Below are 19957 nucleotides of genomic sequence, written 5' to 3' on the forward strand. Positions count from 1 at the left end.
GTTGAATTTCCATATATATTATTGGGCTCAATTGAAAGAGCCACGAGTTAACCAGCACTCGTTATATCAGCGAGTTATTGAACATTTTTTTTTGACATGCAATATCATTCCCACGATGGTTCCATTCCTCATTGTGGCCATGTCAATTGTTTTCTCATCAAATCATTTAACAAATACGTAGTAGAACCAGAAGATATGTCATGATTCTACATGGTCAACGATATATGGCGACCATATTTTCTTCCATCACAGAAGCTTGTACACAGATTGACTTAGCACATGGAAAGGTGGTTTTATTTGTGACACACTAGTTGGACCTGCACGTGAATTTTCCTATTATGCACTATGTTGGGTCTAACATGGAGGTCTACATTGGAGTCCACACTCAAGGGTTGACAGAAGAATCATATTTCTAGGCAAGCAACTATAATGGTGCTTTTCCAGTGATGCATGTGGAGTTTCAAGTACCCTCTCCACCGATTTACACAATCCTTGGCATGTTTGAATTGAACATAGCATGAGATTGTGAAGTAGATAATAAACACCTATGAAGCTAGGCTTTGCAAGGTTGTTGATATAAATTAATTGAGAAACCATTTCATCATGCATATCTATTCCAGGAATAGTACCGGAACCACACAAGTTGTATATGATGCCATAATGCACATTATTATTATGCACATGTCACGGTTGAGGGGGTCAACATTTTGGCATATGTTTCATAGGGTGTCAATTACTTTGTAACAATGGAGAGAGTATTATGGTAACTTTTGTTTAGTGCTGATAGAGCCTGGTTTCCATTGTCATTGTATTATTTCAAAGAAATCGATGAGCCATGTATCTTCAACAAATAAGGGATCGGGTTCATTACATGTTAGTCAGAGTTGTTAACAACATCGAACATGCAGAAAAATAGATATAATATTTATCACATGCATTTTGATAAAATTGTCAACTATGTGAGCTGCTCGTGGAGAAGAATGTTATAGCCTTTGAATCAGTTTTTTTTAGAAAAATCATAGTGAAAAGAGTGTTATGTTCACTTATGATGGCAGATTTTTGTAATGGGATTTGAACCAATTGAAAGTTTTTCTTCTATTCCTACTACATTTGCAGTTGTATATGATGCATGCACCAACTTATCCTAGGATTTATGATATGGACACATGTTTAATGCAGGAAATCAATGCCCTGATATCATAATTAACTTCAACATCTTCAACTTTTAGTGAACCAAAATCCTTCTTCTATGGGGAGGTATGATCCAGGAGGATCTTGACATTTTCCAAGGAGCACCATGTTAAAGACAAGATCATTTGAAGCCTAGGTTATGGGTATTTCAAATTTGAATGTAAATGTGATTATATTGAATTCTTTTATTTGTAAAATAGAAATTGATTTATGAGAGGAGTTCCTCAAAGTTAATTTCTAAATTCATGATGAAGTTGAGAGGCTAAAGGTATTTTCTCTCATCCCTTGAGTTTTGGATAAGGACCTTGACAGGTGGATTTGAGGGATTTACTCCACATAAATCTCATGGAGCATATTTTAAGGGATTTATAAAGTTATTTTCTCCTTGGATTAGGGGATCTATGGAGATATTTTCTCCTTTGTTCTGGTGTCTTGAAAGCTATATAAAACCATCCTATGTACTTTGTGTGGTGAGATTTTAGGAGAGAGATTGATAAATTTTTTAGAAGTCTTTGAGAGCTTCATTTTGAGGAGAACTTTGAGAGCTTGAAGAGCTCAAGAGGTCTTTCGAAGGAAGTGTTTGTTATGTACAAGTATTAAACTCCTTTGTTTAGTAGACAGCTCTAGGTTTGGCCACCCTTTGTAATAGAGAATTGTACATCTTCCTCATTTCAGAAAGACAATGAAATTGATTCGACTATTGGAGGCGAATCCGGAGACATAGCCCAGTGGAGGGGGTGAACTCCGTTATCAACCTTGATGTTTCATGTTTTATTTATTCATGGTTTGATCAAGTTCTTCTACATGAATTTTAAGTTACAAGTTTATGATGAAATGAACATGTTTATAGATAAATTATAACTTAATGTTACAAGCACAAATGGTCAATTAAAAGGTCTTTGTTATAATTTTATATGTGCTCTCAATTTTTTAGATCACAAGTCCTCCTCCAAGTACCAAGTCAATCCTTCCAATATTACAACTCAATCTTGCATCAATCAACTTCTGGCTACAACTTTGACTACAGCTTCGTCTCTACAACTTTGACTTGTACCTTCGTCTAGCAACTTTAACCTGCAACTTTGGCCTTGTAGTTGCTGGAAAAATCCTAATACATATTCTTCAAGAGTCCTTCCACTACAACAAAACCAGCGATTTGCGCCAGATTTAGCGCCAGATTTTAGTGCATTCTTTTTGTAATTGTGATGAGCAACCTAGCGCTAAATCTGGCTCTATTGTACAATTTTTAAAGCGTCCTTTTTTGCACCTGATTTTGCATCCTTTTTCACGCTAGATTTTGCATCATTTTTTACACCAAACTATGCATCATTTTTTGCGTCAAATTTTGAACCAAGATTTGCATCTTATTTTATGACAGGTTTTGCTTCTAGTTTTGTGTAATTTTTTGCATCTATTTTTCATTCTCTTTTGCTTCCTATTTTGTGTCATTCTTTGCTTCCATTTTTGCACCATCATTTGCATCAAGTTTACACTGTATTTTGAATCCAATTTAACGTCTTTTTATGCATCCATTTTGTGTCAGTTTTTGCATCTAGTCTTACGCCAGGTTTTGTATCTAGTCTTACACTAGTTTTTGCTTCTATTTTCGCACCAGCTTTGGTGCCTATCTTTGCACCATGTGTTGAATTTGATTTAGCACCAAATTTTGCATCCATTTTTGTGCCCTTTTTTGCATCTTTTTTTGGACCATTTTTTACATCCACATTTATGTTTGATTTGTATCCATTTTTCCCATCTCATTTTGCACCATATTTTGCGTCATTTGTTTCATCCAATTTTGCATCATTTTTAACACCATCTCTTGCATCTAATGTTACATCATTTTGAGCATCCAAATTTGCATTTATATTTGCATCTTATGTTGAGTCATGTGTTGTGTCCACCTTTGCATCTTATTTTGTGTCTAATGGTACATTCAATTTAGAGCCATTTTTTACGTCTACTTTTGTATTTGTTTTTGCACCAAGTTTTGCATCCAATTTTAAGCTATTTTATGCCCCTTTTTGCACCATTTTTTTGTGTCTACTTGTGTCCAATGTTGCACCATTATTTACACCGACTTTTTCATCCAATTTTGCATTTTTTTGGTGTCTAGTTTTACATCGTTTTCACCATCCAAATTTGCATCTTTTTTTGCCTCATTTTGTGTCCACATTTGCATATAATTTTGTGTCTGATTTCGAGCCTAAATTTGCATGTGATTAGGAATCATTTTTTACATCCAATATGGCATCCTTGGTTTCACCTTTTTTCAGCCCCATTTTGCATCTTGTTTTATGTATTTTCTTACATCTTTTTTTTTTCCTTTTTTGCACCCAAGTTTGCATCCCAAATTTACACCATTATTTGCATCATCATTTGGCATATTAATTTGTAACGTTTTTTGCTTTTTTTTAACGCTCAACTTTGCATCTTATTTTACATCTAGTTGTTGTCTTCTTTTGCATCTAATTTGGTGCCCATTTATGTGTCCTTGTTTTTGCCCAATTTGATATCCTTTTGTATGCCATGTTTTGTTCCCTTCTTTGTGTCAACTATTGCACAATTTTTCACTTCTAATTTAAAACACTTTGTATGTCAATTGTCTGCATTTTGTATTAATTCCTAGTTTAACATCCAATTTTACTTTCAATTTTGCATCCATGGTTACATCCGCATTTGACTTCTTATATAGAGTATATTTTTCTTTACATATATGACCCCCTTTATAGATTCATAGTGAAATATATGATAGTTTCTAAATATCATTAAAGCAGATATCACAATTCAAAATCATTTGTAAAGAAATTTAAGAGAAATTGACAACATCCATCCAAAAAAATAACAATGTGTCATTAACAACTTTCAAAACATGTATAAAATAGCAACATAATACTAATAAAATCAGTATTATTTTTAATCAAAACAAGTAAAATTCAAATATGATTAACAAATCAAAATATTTCATGAATATCGTTATTCTACGATAAATTAACAACATACATAAATCAAACTCATCATATGATTACAAAATCAAAATGTCTCATTGATATAGGGTAAATTCACAACACCCATATAAACATAACAATGTCATTCTACACAATAATTTCTTCATAAAAAACAATGCATGTGCATGCCTAGCTACCACCACCAAGATCATCCTCATGATCATCTTGACCATCCTCATTACTCTGATCCACATCATCACCAACACCGCAACTATCATCATCATCTCCTCCTTCACCACCATCATCCTCATCCTCATCCTCATCATCTCTTGATATATGTTGAACATAATTTGGATCATCGTCTTGGCAATCATTACCTATAGCATTCTGACAAAAAAAATCAATATTACATGTTAGTATTAATTACATAACACAACGCATGTTTTTGTTATACAATGTTAACCATAAAATGAAGTAATATATAATATCTAATAGTACTAAAAAATAAAATGAAAATATGGTTTAAAAGTATATTGGAAATCCAACTAAGATTACATACCATGGAGTCCATCCAAACAACAAATTCAACCCATCTCTTTTCCTGCAGCACCTCCTTTTCCAAATGATTTGGAGGTCTTCCATATTTTAGTTCCTATCAATCAGTAAATAGGGAGAAATTAGATAACAATGACTTTCTTCTAGTACAAAATTTATTAAAAAAATATCACATGTTTAATACACTTACAAAGGTTGTTATCAGTGCTTTTAAACCTTTCTGGCCACTACGATGAGTGACTTTTGTCTTGGTTAACCTCGCCTTGGATGCCTTGTCCTTAAACATAAACCAATTCAATTTATTTTCACACAAATACATGTTTAAGATACTTATAAGTATTAATACATTCTAAATAATGTTTAATGAAAAATTCAATACCTGAATGCTCTCAATGCCGACTTTTCTTTGTGTCTTCTAGAAGAGATTCATTCATACTTAAACAAGGGGATATATTGTAACTTTTTCTAAGTTCTGAATTTTTGGATCGAATACTAGAGTCCAGGCCAAATAAGGTGCTTAAACAGGTTGATATATTATATCCCGGTGTAACCTCATGGATCCTCAACGGAGTATCCAGTTGGGAAGGTTCCTACTTGCTCACCACAATCTGTATATTTTCTCCAACTTCGAACTTTTGGTTCTCTCCAGCTTCCTGGCCATTGTTTCCCTCAATTTTGGCAGGGTCAATGAATCCCTCATGTTTTCTGTTGCTGTCCATATCAAACAATTTTTCTCTAATTGGACCTGCAGCAGTTATGCCATCAACAATAAAAATGCTTTCCTGGCATGCTCCCTTCATGGATTTGACTAAAGATCAGTAGCAGGAGTTACAGGTGGTCCAGGTTCAGGAGTAGATGGGTGGGGTTCAAGAAAGCAGTAAAAGGAGCTAAAGAGGGATCTCCTAGTGTCCAAACAGGACTAACTGCTTAAAGACTGGGATCTGCTAATGACAGATTGCTCACCCGGGGTCTCAGGATCAGCATGAAAATATTGAAACCATATTCCATAGAAGTGAGATCTTGAAACCATCCAGCATTCTCTCCCAAGTTCCCAGCATCTGGGAGATGAAGGTTGGTATTTCAAGTCCTTCACTTTCATACCTCCGATGAGTGGATTATCCAGAACGAGGTTTCGAGAAAGGCAGGCAAAAAAGAAAATCAGAGTGTTTTTTGTATTCGGTAGCATCTGAAGTTCTGGTCTCCAACAAGCTAATCACTCCCACTAGAAAGCCATAATGAAATTTCCATATGTGAAATTTCTATAAAGACTCTGAGCCTTTTGTTTTGAAATCCTGTAATATGTATACCGACTGAATGTAAATGTTTGTTCACTAATAGGAAAACAAGGTTACTATCTATTAACATATTTCTTAATAGTGAAGAATTGCATTGAACTTCTTTGTGCTATACATATGAATTCTCAGATACTATAAAATATCCGCTGAAAACTATAACACATCTAGTTATACTTCAGTTTATAGATCAACTACAGCACAGGCAAACAACCTTATGTCAGACAACAACATCAAATAATTCTGTAGCCATTGACTACAAGATTTGACCACTTTTGACTACAAAACTAACCAAGGCCATCTGGGTGACAACAGATAAAAGAAAGCAGAGAAAATTTGTGTTATGTATATGTTATCTCTTATGAATGCAATATTATTATGCGCCTATGGAAAGATGGAACCTCTGCATTTCTTTGGATTTAGGCTATATCATTTTCCTTGAATTAACTAGGTGATTTTTTTTTTTTTTTCTCATGTAGTAGGTGCTCCAAGGACATAAGGACTCAGTGTATTCTCTTGCATCTTATTGTCTCAATAGGATTCCAAGCTTGGCCACACTTGTGTATTTTTATTTTCAATAAATTGAAATTGGGATTCTCACTCTGAAAAGATATGAGGGAAAAATATAAACAATACTTGCAAATTGATAGATAAGATCGTTGTTTATCATATGGTAGTATTTAATGATAAAAGTCTGTGCTACAAAAAAACACTGCTTTGCATGAACGAAAACAATGGCTACATAAGATTTTCCTAGATGATATCCTTTATCCCATTTGCACAGTCAAGTTTCTGTCAAGGTCTACACCTGACACTTTCTCTCAGAGCTTAGCAGCACCAATGAGGATACTCTTCATACAGTTAATTAAAGTTTGCATTTGTTTTCTGGAATGCAAAGATGCGGGATATACACATGCACAATCCAAAGCTCCATTTCTGACTGTATCAAAAACTGCAAGAGAAGGTCCTACTCCATGAACAGAAGAGCATCCCATATAATCCTCTAAACCTATTGCCCTTTTCAATTCATCCATTTCGTCCACCATGGGACCTTCAAATACAACAATAAGTGAAGTGCGAAGTGAAGATGATGGAGTTAAATAAGGATGTTGAATTGCTTGGCACATAAGGAAGTTGACATCACTCATGTCTGTGAAATGTTTTCGATTCCTCATAGATGTATCAAGTGCATTTGAGCATTGTCTGGCCAGCTCCCAAAAGTCCCCTGTTTCATTGATATGATGGGTATTCATAATAGCAGAATGGTAGAAACCTTCGTGCCCACAAGAAACCAAAATAAGGGTCAAGGGAAGCAATAGAAATATTCACACAACTGATCAGAAGAAAATTAATAAAAAAATAAAGGGTATACAAATTGAGATATACTAATATTGTTTGTAGCTGATAGAACCACACACAATTGCTTTCTTACTGAATACAAGTGTATCTGTACAACATATATACCATGAACAACATGACTGCTCACACTAGAAAAACCCAGTTCATAGAGTGCAAGAAATCATGCCATAAATAAATTAAACCTATAGAAACCGATAACTGTAAATAAATACAAAAACATACTATGAAAACTAGACAAAACTTTGAAGCAGTAGTGGTAATTCAAAATAAAATAAAGCAATGTGCAAATATGGAATTGGCAAAACCTTACCAACACTATGATCAGATAGGCTGCTGCCAACGAGGCTTCTGCAGTCAACCAGCAATTGCCAAGCTCCTTGAGAACGGAAGTGGCTTTAAGCCCAGCTGTTGTTAAAGCTCCACACATTGTTGTTCTTTCTGTCTTGCAAACCTGTGATGGCAATCCATCAACATCAAAATTGATACTCATGAAATCATAGAACTTATAGTTCAATAATTTATAATGATATAACGTAGAGAACAAAACCTAGTGTGCATTTACTGGCATTAACAATGCACAAATGTAAGACCTCATGGACTATAAACTCTTTGTGGACAATAAACTCTATTAACATGGAAGATAATAGACTTTATGGCCTAGCTATCACTAGGCTATAGACCTTATGGACTTCCTATCCACAGTTACAGAACAATTCCTATCCTCTTCATTGACCTAGATACTAGGAAATAAACCTTATGGACTTCATATCCGCATAACATAATTCCTATCCTCCCCATATGACTTCTCTGACACTACTAAATCAAACAGTACACAGTATTGGATATTGACTTGCAGCAATGCTACAAAACTATCTATAAATCTATCAGTACAGATTATCAACTTACATTCTCAAGTTGAGCTGTCCTCTCTGAGCATAAGCACAGACGAACGATTTGTGAATGGCGAGGAGAATTAGGATCTTCAAATGGAAAATTGGCATGCCTCCTGGACCCCAAAGAATATCCCAATAAGTCAACCCCATGAGCCCAGAAGGGCTTGTTGGCCTGGCCTCTGGGAATTGCATCCTCTATAGCCATAAAATTTAGGTTTTCTTCATGATATCCATTCTTCTCTGTCTGAGAATTGGTTTCATATAAAGATCTATAAAGATCTTAGAAATTTCTATAAAGATCTTAGAGGCTAGATCAGTGCGAAAGAGGGAGAGAGCCAACAAGTACCATGGATAGTGAGTAGGTTTCATATCTATAGTCTCTTTATTACAGGATGGTATAACATTACTAATCAATGAGGCACATAGACCAGTGTACATGTTTCCACCAAGAAAGCTCATAACACAAAGACTAATCGCTCGGTTGGATTCTTCCCTGCACCTGCTTTGGCTGGATCGAATCCCTATATCGGGAGTAGTGCCAGCGGGGAGGTGGGCCGGCATCTAGCTAGTCCAAATCATCCATCCAGGCACATCAATCTCAATTCTATGTTTGAAGTGACAGGCAGGCCCCTGACTTATAAAGGGTTCATTCATGCGCTCGTTCTCGCTTATTGATCGGATTACCTTATGGATGCTCGACACCTTGATGAGGTCTGACCTAGATCGGATGCCCAGCTGTATCGGATGGGCGGCGAGATGAGGGATGTTTCTGCTCAAGCATTGATTGACTAAGCCAGTTTTTTCCTACAGGATTCCAATCGGGGCCAACAGGATAGATAGATTGGGTTGATTCCATCCATAGGTTCAGATTAGTGCGTCGCCCTACTTACTATTATTAGGCGACCCCTATTCTTATTTGAGCTCTTCCAACCTTTTCACAATGGCAAGCAATTACCGAATCCACACTGGCTAGCAAGAGCGCCCCCAGCTTATTCCTATAGCTATGGCCAGATCTTCCAATCACCTGGGAAAGCCGAACAAAAGAAAGTGAGGGGCCCTACCGCTCCAGGAGCAATCAGCCAGCACACCGGTGCTCCACCTACTGGCCAAATTAGATATAAAAGGAGGACGTTAATACCAGTTCCCCATTCATCCCGGAATTCAGATCTTTTGACCGGGAATAAGAATCTCGCTTGACCAATCTTGCACATAAAGACTCGTTACGTAACGTATCCTCTCTCTTGCGACCGAAAGGAGCTAAGGAACCAGTAACTAAGATGGGTGGGGTTCATGAAAGCAGTAAAAGGAGCTAAAGAGGGATCTCCTAGTGTCCAAACAGGACTAACTGCTTAAAGACTGGGATCTGCTAATGACAGATTGCTCACCCGGGGTCTCAGGATCAGCATGAAAATATTGAAACCATATTCCACAGAAGTGAGATCTTGAAACCATCCAGCATTCTCTCCCAAGTTCCCAGCATCTGGGAGATGAAGGTTGGTATTTCAAGTCCTTCACTTTCATACCTCCAATGAGTGGATTATCCAGAACGAGGTTTCGAGAAAGGCAGGCAAAAAAGAAAATCAGAGTGTTTTCTGTATTCGGTAGCATCTGAAGTTCTGGTCTCCAACAAGCTAATCACTCCCACTAGAAAGCCATAATGAAATTTCCATATGTGATCTGTATGTTTCTACACTCAACATCTGCATTGCACTCCTTATAAACCATCTCCTAAAACCACTGTATCAATGCATACTAAGCTCACCAGAAATATTTCTAATAATGACCATAGCTCCTGTAGGGATGGTATCGCCATAATGCATGCCACAGCAGTAACACACTAAAGCCTACTAAAAGAGAAAGCTTGGATTGTGGTGTGACTCCCTAGCATATGTGTTATACAATAATCCACCTCTAACCCTCTAAGTAGCTCTATAATGTATCTCTCCTCGCATCAGTGCCAAAATATGTCGGAGAGAAGCAATGTAGGTTGATTCCATTCATTCAAACCGACTTTGTTGTAGAGGAACGTGTCAGTCAACCTGTGTGTTAATGTTATACATATTGCAGAGGAACAAAGTCTTATACATCGTGAGCCATATGAACTGTGTAGAGCTAAGAGCCATCGGTAATAGAATTGGCAGTAACAACATACCAAGCAGCTCTGCTACTGCTGTTCAATGAAGCTACGAAGATGAGCTGTGTAGAAATTAAATTAAATCTCTGAGATATTTTCTGGAAGAGAATCATCAATACCTGAACAAAATAATGCATCATTACTCTCCATAAGATTTGGCTTATCTAATGGATCACTAAAGTCCAGTACCAAACAAAGAATTCAAGCAAGAAGACATATCAAGGCCTTCTGTAAGCATAGGCATCTTCAATGGAGCACCCATGTTAGAAGGTTCCTGGTTGCTAGCCACTGTGTCTACTTTCACAAGTTGTATATTTTCTCCAACTTTGAATTCTTGTGTCTCTTCAGCTCCATTCTGTACAGATTATTCTTCCTGGTCATCCTTACTACCATACTTGAAACAAGTCATTCATACTACTGAAATGGAGCAGCCCCGCTGCTAGATAAAGCTCAAACTTGATGAAGATCTTCTTACTGTTATTCAAAACTTTTTGCAGGGTTATGATTTGAAACCCTGCTTCGACTGAAACCCCAAGTGTAGAAGATAGTTTTGATTTTGAAATGCTAATAGTACAGACAGTGGATGTCAACAATATCACTGACTGCCAGAACAATCTGCCCATGCATACACTCTTCCTTGATTATGATTTTGAAGATAGGCAAAGGAGGTAATACCAATGAGATAGATCAATGCTTCAGAGAATGAAGATCGGTGGATACTCCTGGACTTGTTATGGAGATTGAAGACACAATAAAAGTCTGACATTCCTTAGAAGTGAAGTCAGATGATCTTTGGTATCATCGATATTTGTTCCTTTCACTTCTTCATAGGCACCTTACTAGCTAGTGCCAGTGAGAAGTATCAGTGAGTTCTGAGGGAGCAACATATATTTTCTTACTATTCCAACTATATGCCCTAGACTTGAATCTAAACAGCGAATTGTCAACAATGGTGTCTTGTCACTTAAAAAAAAAAACTCAACAGCGCCTTGTGTATCTTAAATTCAACAAGTTTATTTATGCTGATCTCTGTAAGATTACAGTCTTCATTAGGAGTTCTTTCCATGGTCATATAAGATGATGCCATTTGATGCTATTGGTTAGATTACATATAAACATCGAATTCTCAACAATGGTGTCTTATCACTTAAAAAATACTCAACGGTGCCTTATGGATCTTAAACTCAACATGTTTATTTATGCTGGTCTCTGTAAGATTACAGTCTTCATTAGGAGTTATTTCCATGGTCATATAGGATGACGCCATTTGATGCTATTGGTTAGATTACATATATATGGAGTATCGATTCCATATTAACTATGAATCAGTGCCAAAATATGTCGCAGAGAAGCAATGTAGATTGATGCCATTCATTCAAACTGACTTTGTTGTATAAGAATGTGCCAGTCGACCTATGTGTTAATGTTATACATAATGCAGAGGAACAAAGTCTTATACATCGTGAGCCATATGAACTGTGTAGAGCCAAGAGCCATCGGTAATAGAATTGGCAGTAACAACATACCAAGCAGCTCTGCTACTGCTGTTCAATGAAGCTACGAAGATGAGCTGTGTAGAAATTAAATCTCAACTAAATTTGGAAGATGAAGATCTTATTCAACTTCTGTATTTAGTTTCATGTGGCAAGATCGAGATTCTTCTAAAGGAACCTAGCACTGCAACAATATCTACAAGTGATAATTTTGAATTCAATCCTCCCTTTTCGCACAAGTTGAAAAATATTAAGATTCCACTTACAGATATGAATGCAAATGAGAGGAATAGATTGATTGAAAATGTAAAAGAAGACAGACATTTCTGAATAGATTCAACAATAGTTCTCATCATGAAGGCTAGAAAAATCTTACCTCAGCAACAACTATTGAGTGAGTGTGTTGAACAGTTCCAAAGCACATTCAAGCCCAAACTTAAAGCAATAAAATCCAGAATTCAGGACTTGATCTCAAAGGAGTACCTGGAACGTGACAATGAAAACAGTAATTTATTGAGATATATAGCCTAATATCGCTAATTGTGATGCAAGTCGAAAACAAATCTGTAATGCAACATATGGTTAATTTTGTTTTATTTTAGAGAAATAAAACATATCACAGATTGGATTTTCCATGTGAGTTCGACTGACTAACATAGAAATACTCTGTTTTGCAATAGAGGATGAAGAATTTTTCCAGGTCAGCTAATCAGTCACCCAGTTCTACCTTAAAGAGGAGGGACTTAGATAATGCACGGTTTTTGTGCCACAACTCATCAGAGGAGAGAACACTGCTCGACTCATGCTACTGTTCCTTAAATTTTGTTTTATGTTTCAGACAGGGAGTTCCATCCCTTCGTCTACAAGGAAATAACATAAAGTGGCGATGGATCGATATAGAAGTTAAAATCATTTGGATCTAAAGGAGTGGTGGTTTTATCCACTACTCCAGCTAGTGCCTAAAAAATATAAAATTTGGGTTTGGTGGTTGTGAATTCTATTGTCACTGAAGGTAGGTATAGCCTAATTTTGGTGTCCACCAGAAACCTATCAATTACTTTGGCTATACCCTCTTTACCCTTCCTTTCATTACACCAATCTTACAAATAGCATGCACTTTCAGAACCTAGTCAAAGAGCCCCCAACTCCAATGGTTTTTCAGACTGGTTATGATTTGAAACCCTACTTCGTCTGAAACCCCAAGTGTAGAAGATAGTTTTGATTTTGAAATGCTAATAGTATTGACAGTGGATGTCAACAATATCACTGACTGCCAGAACAATCTACCCATGCATATGCTCTTCCTTGATTATGATGTTGAAGATAGGCAAAGGAAATTATACCAATGAGATAGATCAATGCTTCAAAGAATGAAGATCGGTGGATACTCCTGGACTTATTATGGAGATTGAAAACACAACAAAAGTCTGACATTCCTTAGAAGTGAAGTCAGATGATCTTTGGTATCATAGAGATTTGTTCCTTTCACTTCTTGATAGTCACCTTACTAGCTAGTGCCAGTGAGAAGTATCAGTGAGTTCTGAGGGAGCAACATATCTTTTCTTACTATGCCAACTATATGCCCTAGACTTGAATCTAAACAGCGAATTGTCAACAATGGTGTCTTGTAACTTAAAAAAAAAAACTCAACAGTGCCTTGTGGATCTTAAATTCAACAAGTTTATTTATGCTGGTCTCTGTAAGATTACAGTCTTCATTAGGGGTTCTTTCCATGGTCATATAAGATGATGCCATTTGATGCTATTGGTTAGATTACATATAAACATCGAATTCTCAACAATGGTGTCTTGTCACTTAAAAAATACTCAACGGTGCCTTATGTATCTTAAACTCAACATGTTTATTTATGTTGGTCTCTGTAAGATTACAGTCTTCATTAGGAGTTATTTCCATGGTCATATAAGATGATGCCATTTTGACGCTATTGGTTAGATTACATATATATGGAGTATCGATTCCATATTAACTATGCATCAATGCCAAAATATGTCGCAGAGAAGCAATGCAGATTGATGCCATTCAGTCAAACTGACTTTGTTGTAGAGGAATGTGTCAGTCGACCTGTGTGTTAATGTTATACATAATGCAGAGGAACAAAGTCTTATACATCATGAGCCATATGAACTGTGTAGAGCCAAGAGCCATCGGTAATAGATTTGGCAGTAACAACATACCAAGCAGCTCTGCTATTGCTGTTCAATGAAGCTAAGAAGCTGAGCTGTGTAGAAATTAAATCTGAACTAAATTTGGAAGATGAAGATCTTATTATGAGGCCGAATTGACTGGGTTTGGCTGAGCTCATTTGGAGGAGATTTTTGTTGGTTTGACTAGCATTAACTTTCTGGTTACAACATCTTGTTAACTTTTGTTTGGCTGGACTGTTTTGACAGTGATTGGGCAAGTAATTTTGTATGATGTACTCTCTCTCTCTCTCTCTCTCTCTCTCTCTCTCTCTGTGCTGAACTTTTGAAGAATAATAAAAAGATTTGATCAAAGGGTTTTCCCCACATTGGGGTTTTTCTCTAGCATCCGCCAAATATTGTGCCCTCTTGTCTTGACTTGTCTTATTCTTATTGTTTATGTTCTATCTGCAAATACTCTCAATATTTATGTGATTGCTAATCTGGAAATTTATATTGGGCTAATAAGGAAAATTGACGTAAATTGCTCTAAAGCATAAGAACATACCATTGTTATCTAAAATTAACAATCATTCTATAATTAGCATGATTAAAATGTAGAAAAATGTTATGGAGTGTCCAAGTAGTGTAGAACAGAGAAGCAAGAAAAAATACCACAAGACAACCATAGGGTTGATAGAACCATGTTTAGGCACATTAGATATTGCTTGGTGACAGAGTCTTACACCTTTGAAAGGAATATTTATTTCCCTACATTTCTATTGAACAAATACAAACCTGAATATGTTCTAAGGACTATCATGGAGGGAGTCGAGATGACCCACAGGACCCATAGCTGAATACACAAGGGGATTTCAATGCTGGAAATCTAGTTTATAGCATAGTAGCAAGATTTGGTCATATTGCTCTTTATTATATGGAAATTCGGCAACAGTACAAAATTCAGTATGTTTTCACTGCAATGCAGATACAGAACAGTTCACTTACCTTATAATGTCTTTGATACCCATCAACATATAAGCCCCAAAAAAACAGAGCAAAAACCTCAAAAAAATAAAAATAACAGTAAGAAAACACTTAAAAATAAACTACATTGCAAAATTTTCAAAGAATAAATTGCTTTTTCTGGTTTTAGTGTGTTCTGAGGATGAAATTCTTCTAAAATATGGAACAAAACGCTTATTTTCATACTGAGAAATATAGATTTCCATATTGGAACCATGCTGCATTTCTTTATTAGGTATTTTCCATACTGAGTTGTATTTGAATACATATTCGGATTCAAATTTTGCTACTATGGTTTATAGCCATTCCTAGTTACACGTATGCTGAAATCAGGGAGGTCAAGGTAATCAGATAAATTGTCACAACAATTATGAACAAGAGGCAACCTTCCTTGAAATTCTTGAACCTCCAGTAATCAGAAAAATTGTCACAACAATTATGAACAAGAGGCAACCTTCCTTAAAATTCTTGAACCCCCTACCCTTGCCTGGATTTGCTCACGGCGCCAATCAGTCCTCATGTACATGTACATCAAAATATTTATTATATAATTAACTATAAATTTGTTAACATTAAAAGGACAAATAGATCCTCTGTTCATGTAGAGATGCTCACTGACGACCATGTTGACAATGGCGATGAGAGGGAGAAACTGCCGTGATATCCAATCTTCAATATGCATATTTTAGATAATAAAGACTGACCTACTAAGTTAACCAAGTAGCCGTTATACAAAGTACACATAAATGAAGCTCAAAGCTAAGAGATTTTTTTTCTCACTTTCTTTGCTTCCCACACAAACTATTACTTGACTTCGATTTTTCTTATTAGATTCCAAAATTTAATGAAATTATCTGGCTGGGAGCATTGTTGCAGTGCATGGCTTTTATCCACTATCTCCACTACAAATTTTGAAATGACAACAAAAAATCCATTAAGACCGGAATCTCCCCACAACAGTGAAAGCAGAGTTCATTATTCAAGAACAAAGTAAAGCGAACCAAATACTCTAAGAGCAGGACATGCATGAGTCCTCCAGACCCAGATCCACTAGATTGATTGCATCATTTTTTCAGCTGGATGAAGCATCGATGACCCGGTAGATGCACCAGTCATGAGCAAAAATAATAGACGATCAGTGATTCAGAAGCACCCTTACCAAGCACAGTTGAGATCATCCAGATAATCCACAAGGCCATCTAGGTATGCTATCTTACAAAAGCTATAATTCTTAGCTTATATCTTGTAGACACTAGACAGACACCCATCACCAGGGTTCTCCCTTCCACACGTAACCCGTCAAACTTTGCAGTCCGATGAGCTTCAATAAAGTTTGCCAGGATAGAATCCAGCCTGGTTTATGGCCCTGCATACCTCTCCTTTGACGCTTAGATAAATTAGGACTTATTTATTTTCTAGGCTTCTGCTATTAGTCTCGTCTTCATTGTATCAGGTTTATCTGTTATTATAACCCTTGAAAATCTGATAAGGAAATCCAAGAGATGCTTCTCCATATTTGTGAATGGCATTCTTCGTAAAACTGTTGACATAGACTAGTGCACCTAAATATGGGGGATTTTAACTGGTTACCTACTAACACGTAACCAGAACCAGCCAGATGCTCGTCTTCATTGTATCAGGTTTATCTGTTATTATAACCCTTGAAAATCTGATAAGGAAATCCAAGAGATGCTTCTCCATATTTGTGAATGGCATTCTTCGTAAAACTGTTGACATAGACTAGTGCACCTAAATCTGGGGGATTTAAACTGGTTACCTACTAACACGTAACCAGAACCAGCCAGATGCTCAACAACATTGGCTACAAACAATTGAGATAATCACCCCTTTGTTATTTTATCATTCGTCATTCTGTTAAATCTGAAATCTTATTTGTAGTCTCTCCTTTTCAGCGAATACCTTTAAGCACTCCAGCATCAGTATATAGTTTTAGTCCCATTAACCTAATGTCCTTTCATCATTTGTGGACATTTATATAATTTATTTCTTTATTCCGAAATTCTTCTTAAAATTATTATTTCCATTTCTTTATGAACCTTCTGCTGTCGAGCAATTGGTGTTATTTTGAGCAAAATAATTTGTAAACGAAGTTTCTTGGTTAGTGAAAAGCCCGCCAAAAGTACCTCTACGCCAAGTAGATCCCTGGAAAGTGTCTATCTCTCAATGTTAGTGACATCTCAATGCATTCACCCATTCGAGAGCTTTCGTAGGCAGTCAGCGTCGTATGTAGAGCATCTAGCTCGGCGGGCCTCACAGTTTGTGAGGAAGAGTAAGCAGATCGCAGAGTATTTGCTTATTTCACTCCTTTCGGAAAACCTATAAATTTTTTAAAGTAACTGCTACTTACGAATCATAAGTTTTTTAAAATAAATTCTACTTAGTTTCAGATTTTTAGATTTTTAAGGGGTTTTACCTACCCAGAAATAGAGATTCAATAAATGGAAGAGAAGCTTACTGATGGTGACATCGCTGTCGGGGCTCTGGAGCATCTTGTCCATTCCCTTGGGGCCGAGTGAGGTGCGGAGGATTCTCGCAACGGACCTGGCGGCCGCAATGTTGGCCTTCTGAGCATCTAATCCTCTGATTCGGGTCTTCTGCTCCTGCTCCTTTATTATGATAAATGGCCTCCCGTACTCATCAAATGCCAGCGCCATCCCTGCAAACAGTAACAGATTGCAGCACAGAGATTAAAACCTAAACATACAAGAGTGGCTGCTAAAAACACACTGGATTTTGAACCAGAAACCTGAAATGCGTGTACTCCTCTCTGTGTGGAAGACTGAATGTGCGGGTGGAAATCCATTGAAGTTAAAAATGGAACATACCTTGGCGCCGTCAATGGACTGAAGAACCGATCGTGGGGTTTGAGTGTCTGCTACTGGTGAACCCTAATTCGCAAATCTCTGCAATCTCGTTTTCGCTCACGCCCTACGAAAAGCGAACAGATCCTCCTTCTTGTTCTAGAACGTAAACGAAGTTTGGGTTGGGAGGGGTTTTGTAAATAAAAGTAAAGCTTTACCTTTTTCAAAAATGCTAATTTCATAGTGAAAAACAGTAAATACATTTTTTTATTTTCACATCATTAGTTAAGTAGCTATATAATGTTTTTGGTTCTTGGTTAGGTTGGAAAATATTTATAATAATATAATTTTATGGTTGTTGTTTAAGTTTATTAGGTGTTATTAAAACAATAAATACATTTTTTTTATTTTCACATCACTAAAGAAGTAACTATATAATGTTTTTGGTTATTGGTTAGGTTATAAAATATTTATAATAATAATAATATAATTTTATGGTTGTTGTTTAAGTTTATTAGGTGTAATTTTTTTTAATTTCAATTTAATAATTTTTAAATGGAAAAATATGATTTTAATTTGGTTGTATTGAAAATATTTATATGTTTTTACATATAAGGTGGGTGCAAACAAAGGAGAATATATAGTAAGTCTATTTAATAGTTAATAACAAGTGTTAATTTCTTAAAATTATATGATAAATTTGAAAGGAGTAGGGTATGTATCTTTTTTCGGGTGAAATATATTAAAATTATTGTGTGAATGGGGTTGTAAGACCCTATATTTTCATCCTGGGAAAATATAGTCCTCTCTTAGCCACTTGCATAGTTTAGATTGTCATAAGCAAAGTAGGTACATTGTCTTAAGATGTAAACATTTCATTTTAAGCAGTGTCATAATGTGGTTTCAGCGAAGCATTAAAAGATGGAATGAGCATGCACATTTGGGATGCTAGTGTTATATTCAACGTGAGGCATGATTGCACGTCTAAGAAGACTCTAACAAGGGTTGCAGAGGAGAGGTTGGGGGATTGTAGTCTCACTTAGAAGTGTATACAAGCAAGTTAAGCCCTATGAGAAGTTGTGAAACAAAATTAAGGGATTTGACAAGTTGCACGAAGGCAACTTAGTAGTGGTACTAAGTGAGCAATCCTTGATTCAACTTGATACTCTCTCCTTGGCACTACCACTTTGTAAGATGGAGAAGAAATGTGAAATAGATGTGCAACCCACTAAAGAAGTTGAAGGTTGTTGTAATGTATATCGGTGGTTATGTCATGATGTGAAAGGAAGTGTTGGAACTTGGAAGGTGACCATTAGAGTAGATTTACCATGGAGTGCAAGGAGGTGCAAGGATCTGATAAGGAGGGAACTACACAAATCTAACAAGTAGGCCATATTGGGTTAGGATATTACTATTTTGGGACATCCAAAGTTGAAGGTGCATTTTATGGAGGTGCAGTCGAAGTGTTTGGGTGCGTGCCACAGCGTAAGGGTATCTAGGACTTTTAGTGTGTGTTAGTGGTGTTAGTGCATTGTGTTTGATCAACACTAGCTAGAATGTGTTCCATGAAGGAAAAAATCCCACAAATTTGGGATGACTTAACCATTTGGCATTTAAGGTGTGTTATGTCCTAGTTTTGAGGAGACAATTAGAACCATCTTAGAGTGTGATGGGTTGTGCCATGGACTTAGGTCCACTTATATGGGTTGAGGTGTAAAGGTACCGTGTGAGTTGAGGAAAATTATTACAATGCTTACCTATATAAAGTGTTTATGATATAAGATTAATAAGTTTTTGTTGGAGAATGGAAGAGGAGGATAAGAAAAGAGAGGCATTAAGGTTTGTTGTAAATCAATCAAAAGGAATGAACGTGTTAATCTTATTAGCAAGATTGTTCAAGTTGTCTCTTCAATAGGAGTGAATTTTGGCTAGGACTAGGGAGTTAAGCATTGATTGGGTACTCTGGAAATCCAAGACCTAACATATCCAAGCTAGTCCATTAAATAGATTCATCTTGGGCAAGGGTTGTTAAGGCTAAGGTGCAAATATCCCCTCTGCTCAAACTATTTAACATGCAAAGTTGGATCTGATTCTTCAACTTGT

The 19957-nt window shown here is 36.4% G+C and overlaps 2 protein-coding genes across 3 annotated transcripts; both read right to left on the bottom strand.

Annotated features, from left to right (window-relative positions):
• Nucleotides 1-4121: 4121 nt before the first annotated feature.
• LOC149256544 (uncharacterized) lies at nt 4122-18015 on the bottom strand. 2 transcript variants are annotated; one of them, XM_089460770.1, is made up of 5 exons: nt 17879-18015; nt 17509-17709; nt 4885-4971; nt 4699-4791; nt 4122-4526 (listed from the first exon to the last, which is right to left on the bottom strand). In XM_089460770.1, the coding sequence occupies exons 2-5, from the start codon at nt 17623-17625 to the stop codon at nt 4329-4331; spliced, it is 495 nt and encodes a 164-aa protein (XP_089316896.1). In that variant the 5' UTR covers nt 17626-17709; nt 17879-18015; the 3' UTR covers nt 4122-4328. The 2 variants fall into 2 exon arrangements, with proteins under 2 accessions (XP_089316896.1, XP_089316895.1); XM_089460769.1 differs by having other exon boundaries at nt 17800-17954.
• Nucleotides 6613-7701, bottom strand: LOC149256545 (uncharacterized). Its single transcript, XM_089460771.1, has 2 exons — nt 7656-7701; nt 6613-7259 (listed from the first exon to the last, which is right to left on the bottom strand). Exon 2 carries the CDS (start codon nt 7237-7239, stop codon nt 6808-6810), a length of 432 nt encoding a protein of 143 aa, XP_089316897.1. The 5' UTR covers nt 7240-7259; nt 7656-7701; the 3' UTR covers nt 6613-6807.
• Nucleotides 18016-19957: the final 1942 nt, after the last annotated feature.

The sequence above is a fragment of the Pinus tabuliformis genome, chromosome 7, assembly GCF_031772625.1.
Source record: "Pinus tabuliformis cultivar Carrire ecotype Pingquan chromosome 7, CPIR1, whole genome shotgun sequence".
Classification (NCBI taxonomy): Eukaryota; Viridiplantae; Streptophyta; class Pinopsida; order Pinales; family Pinaceae; genus Pinus; species Pinus tabuliformis.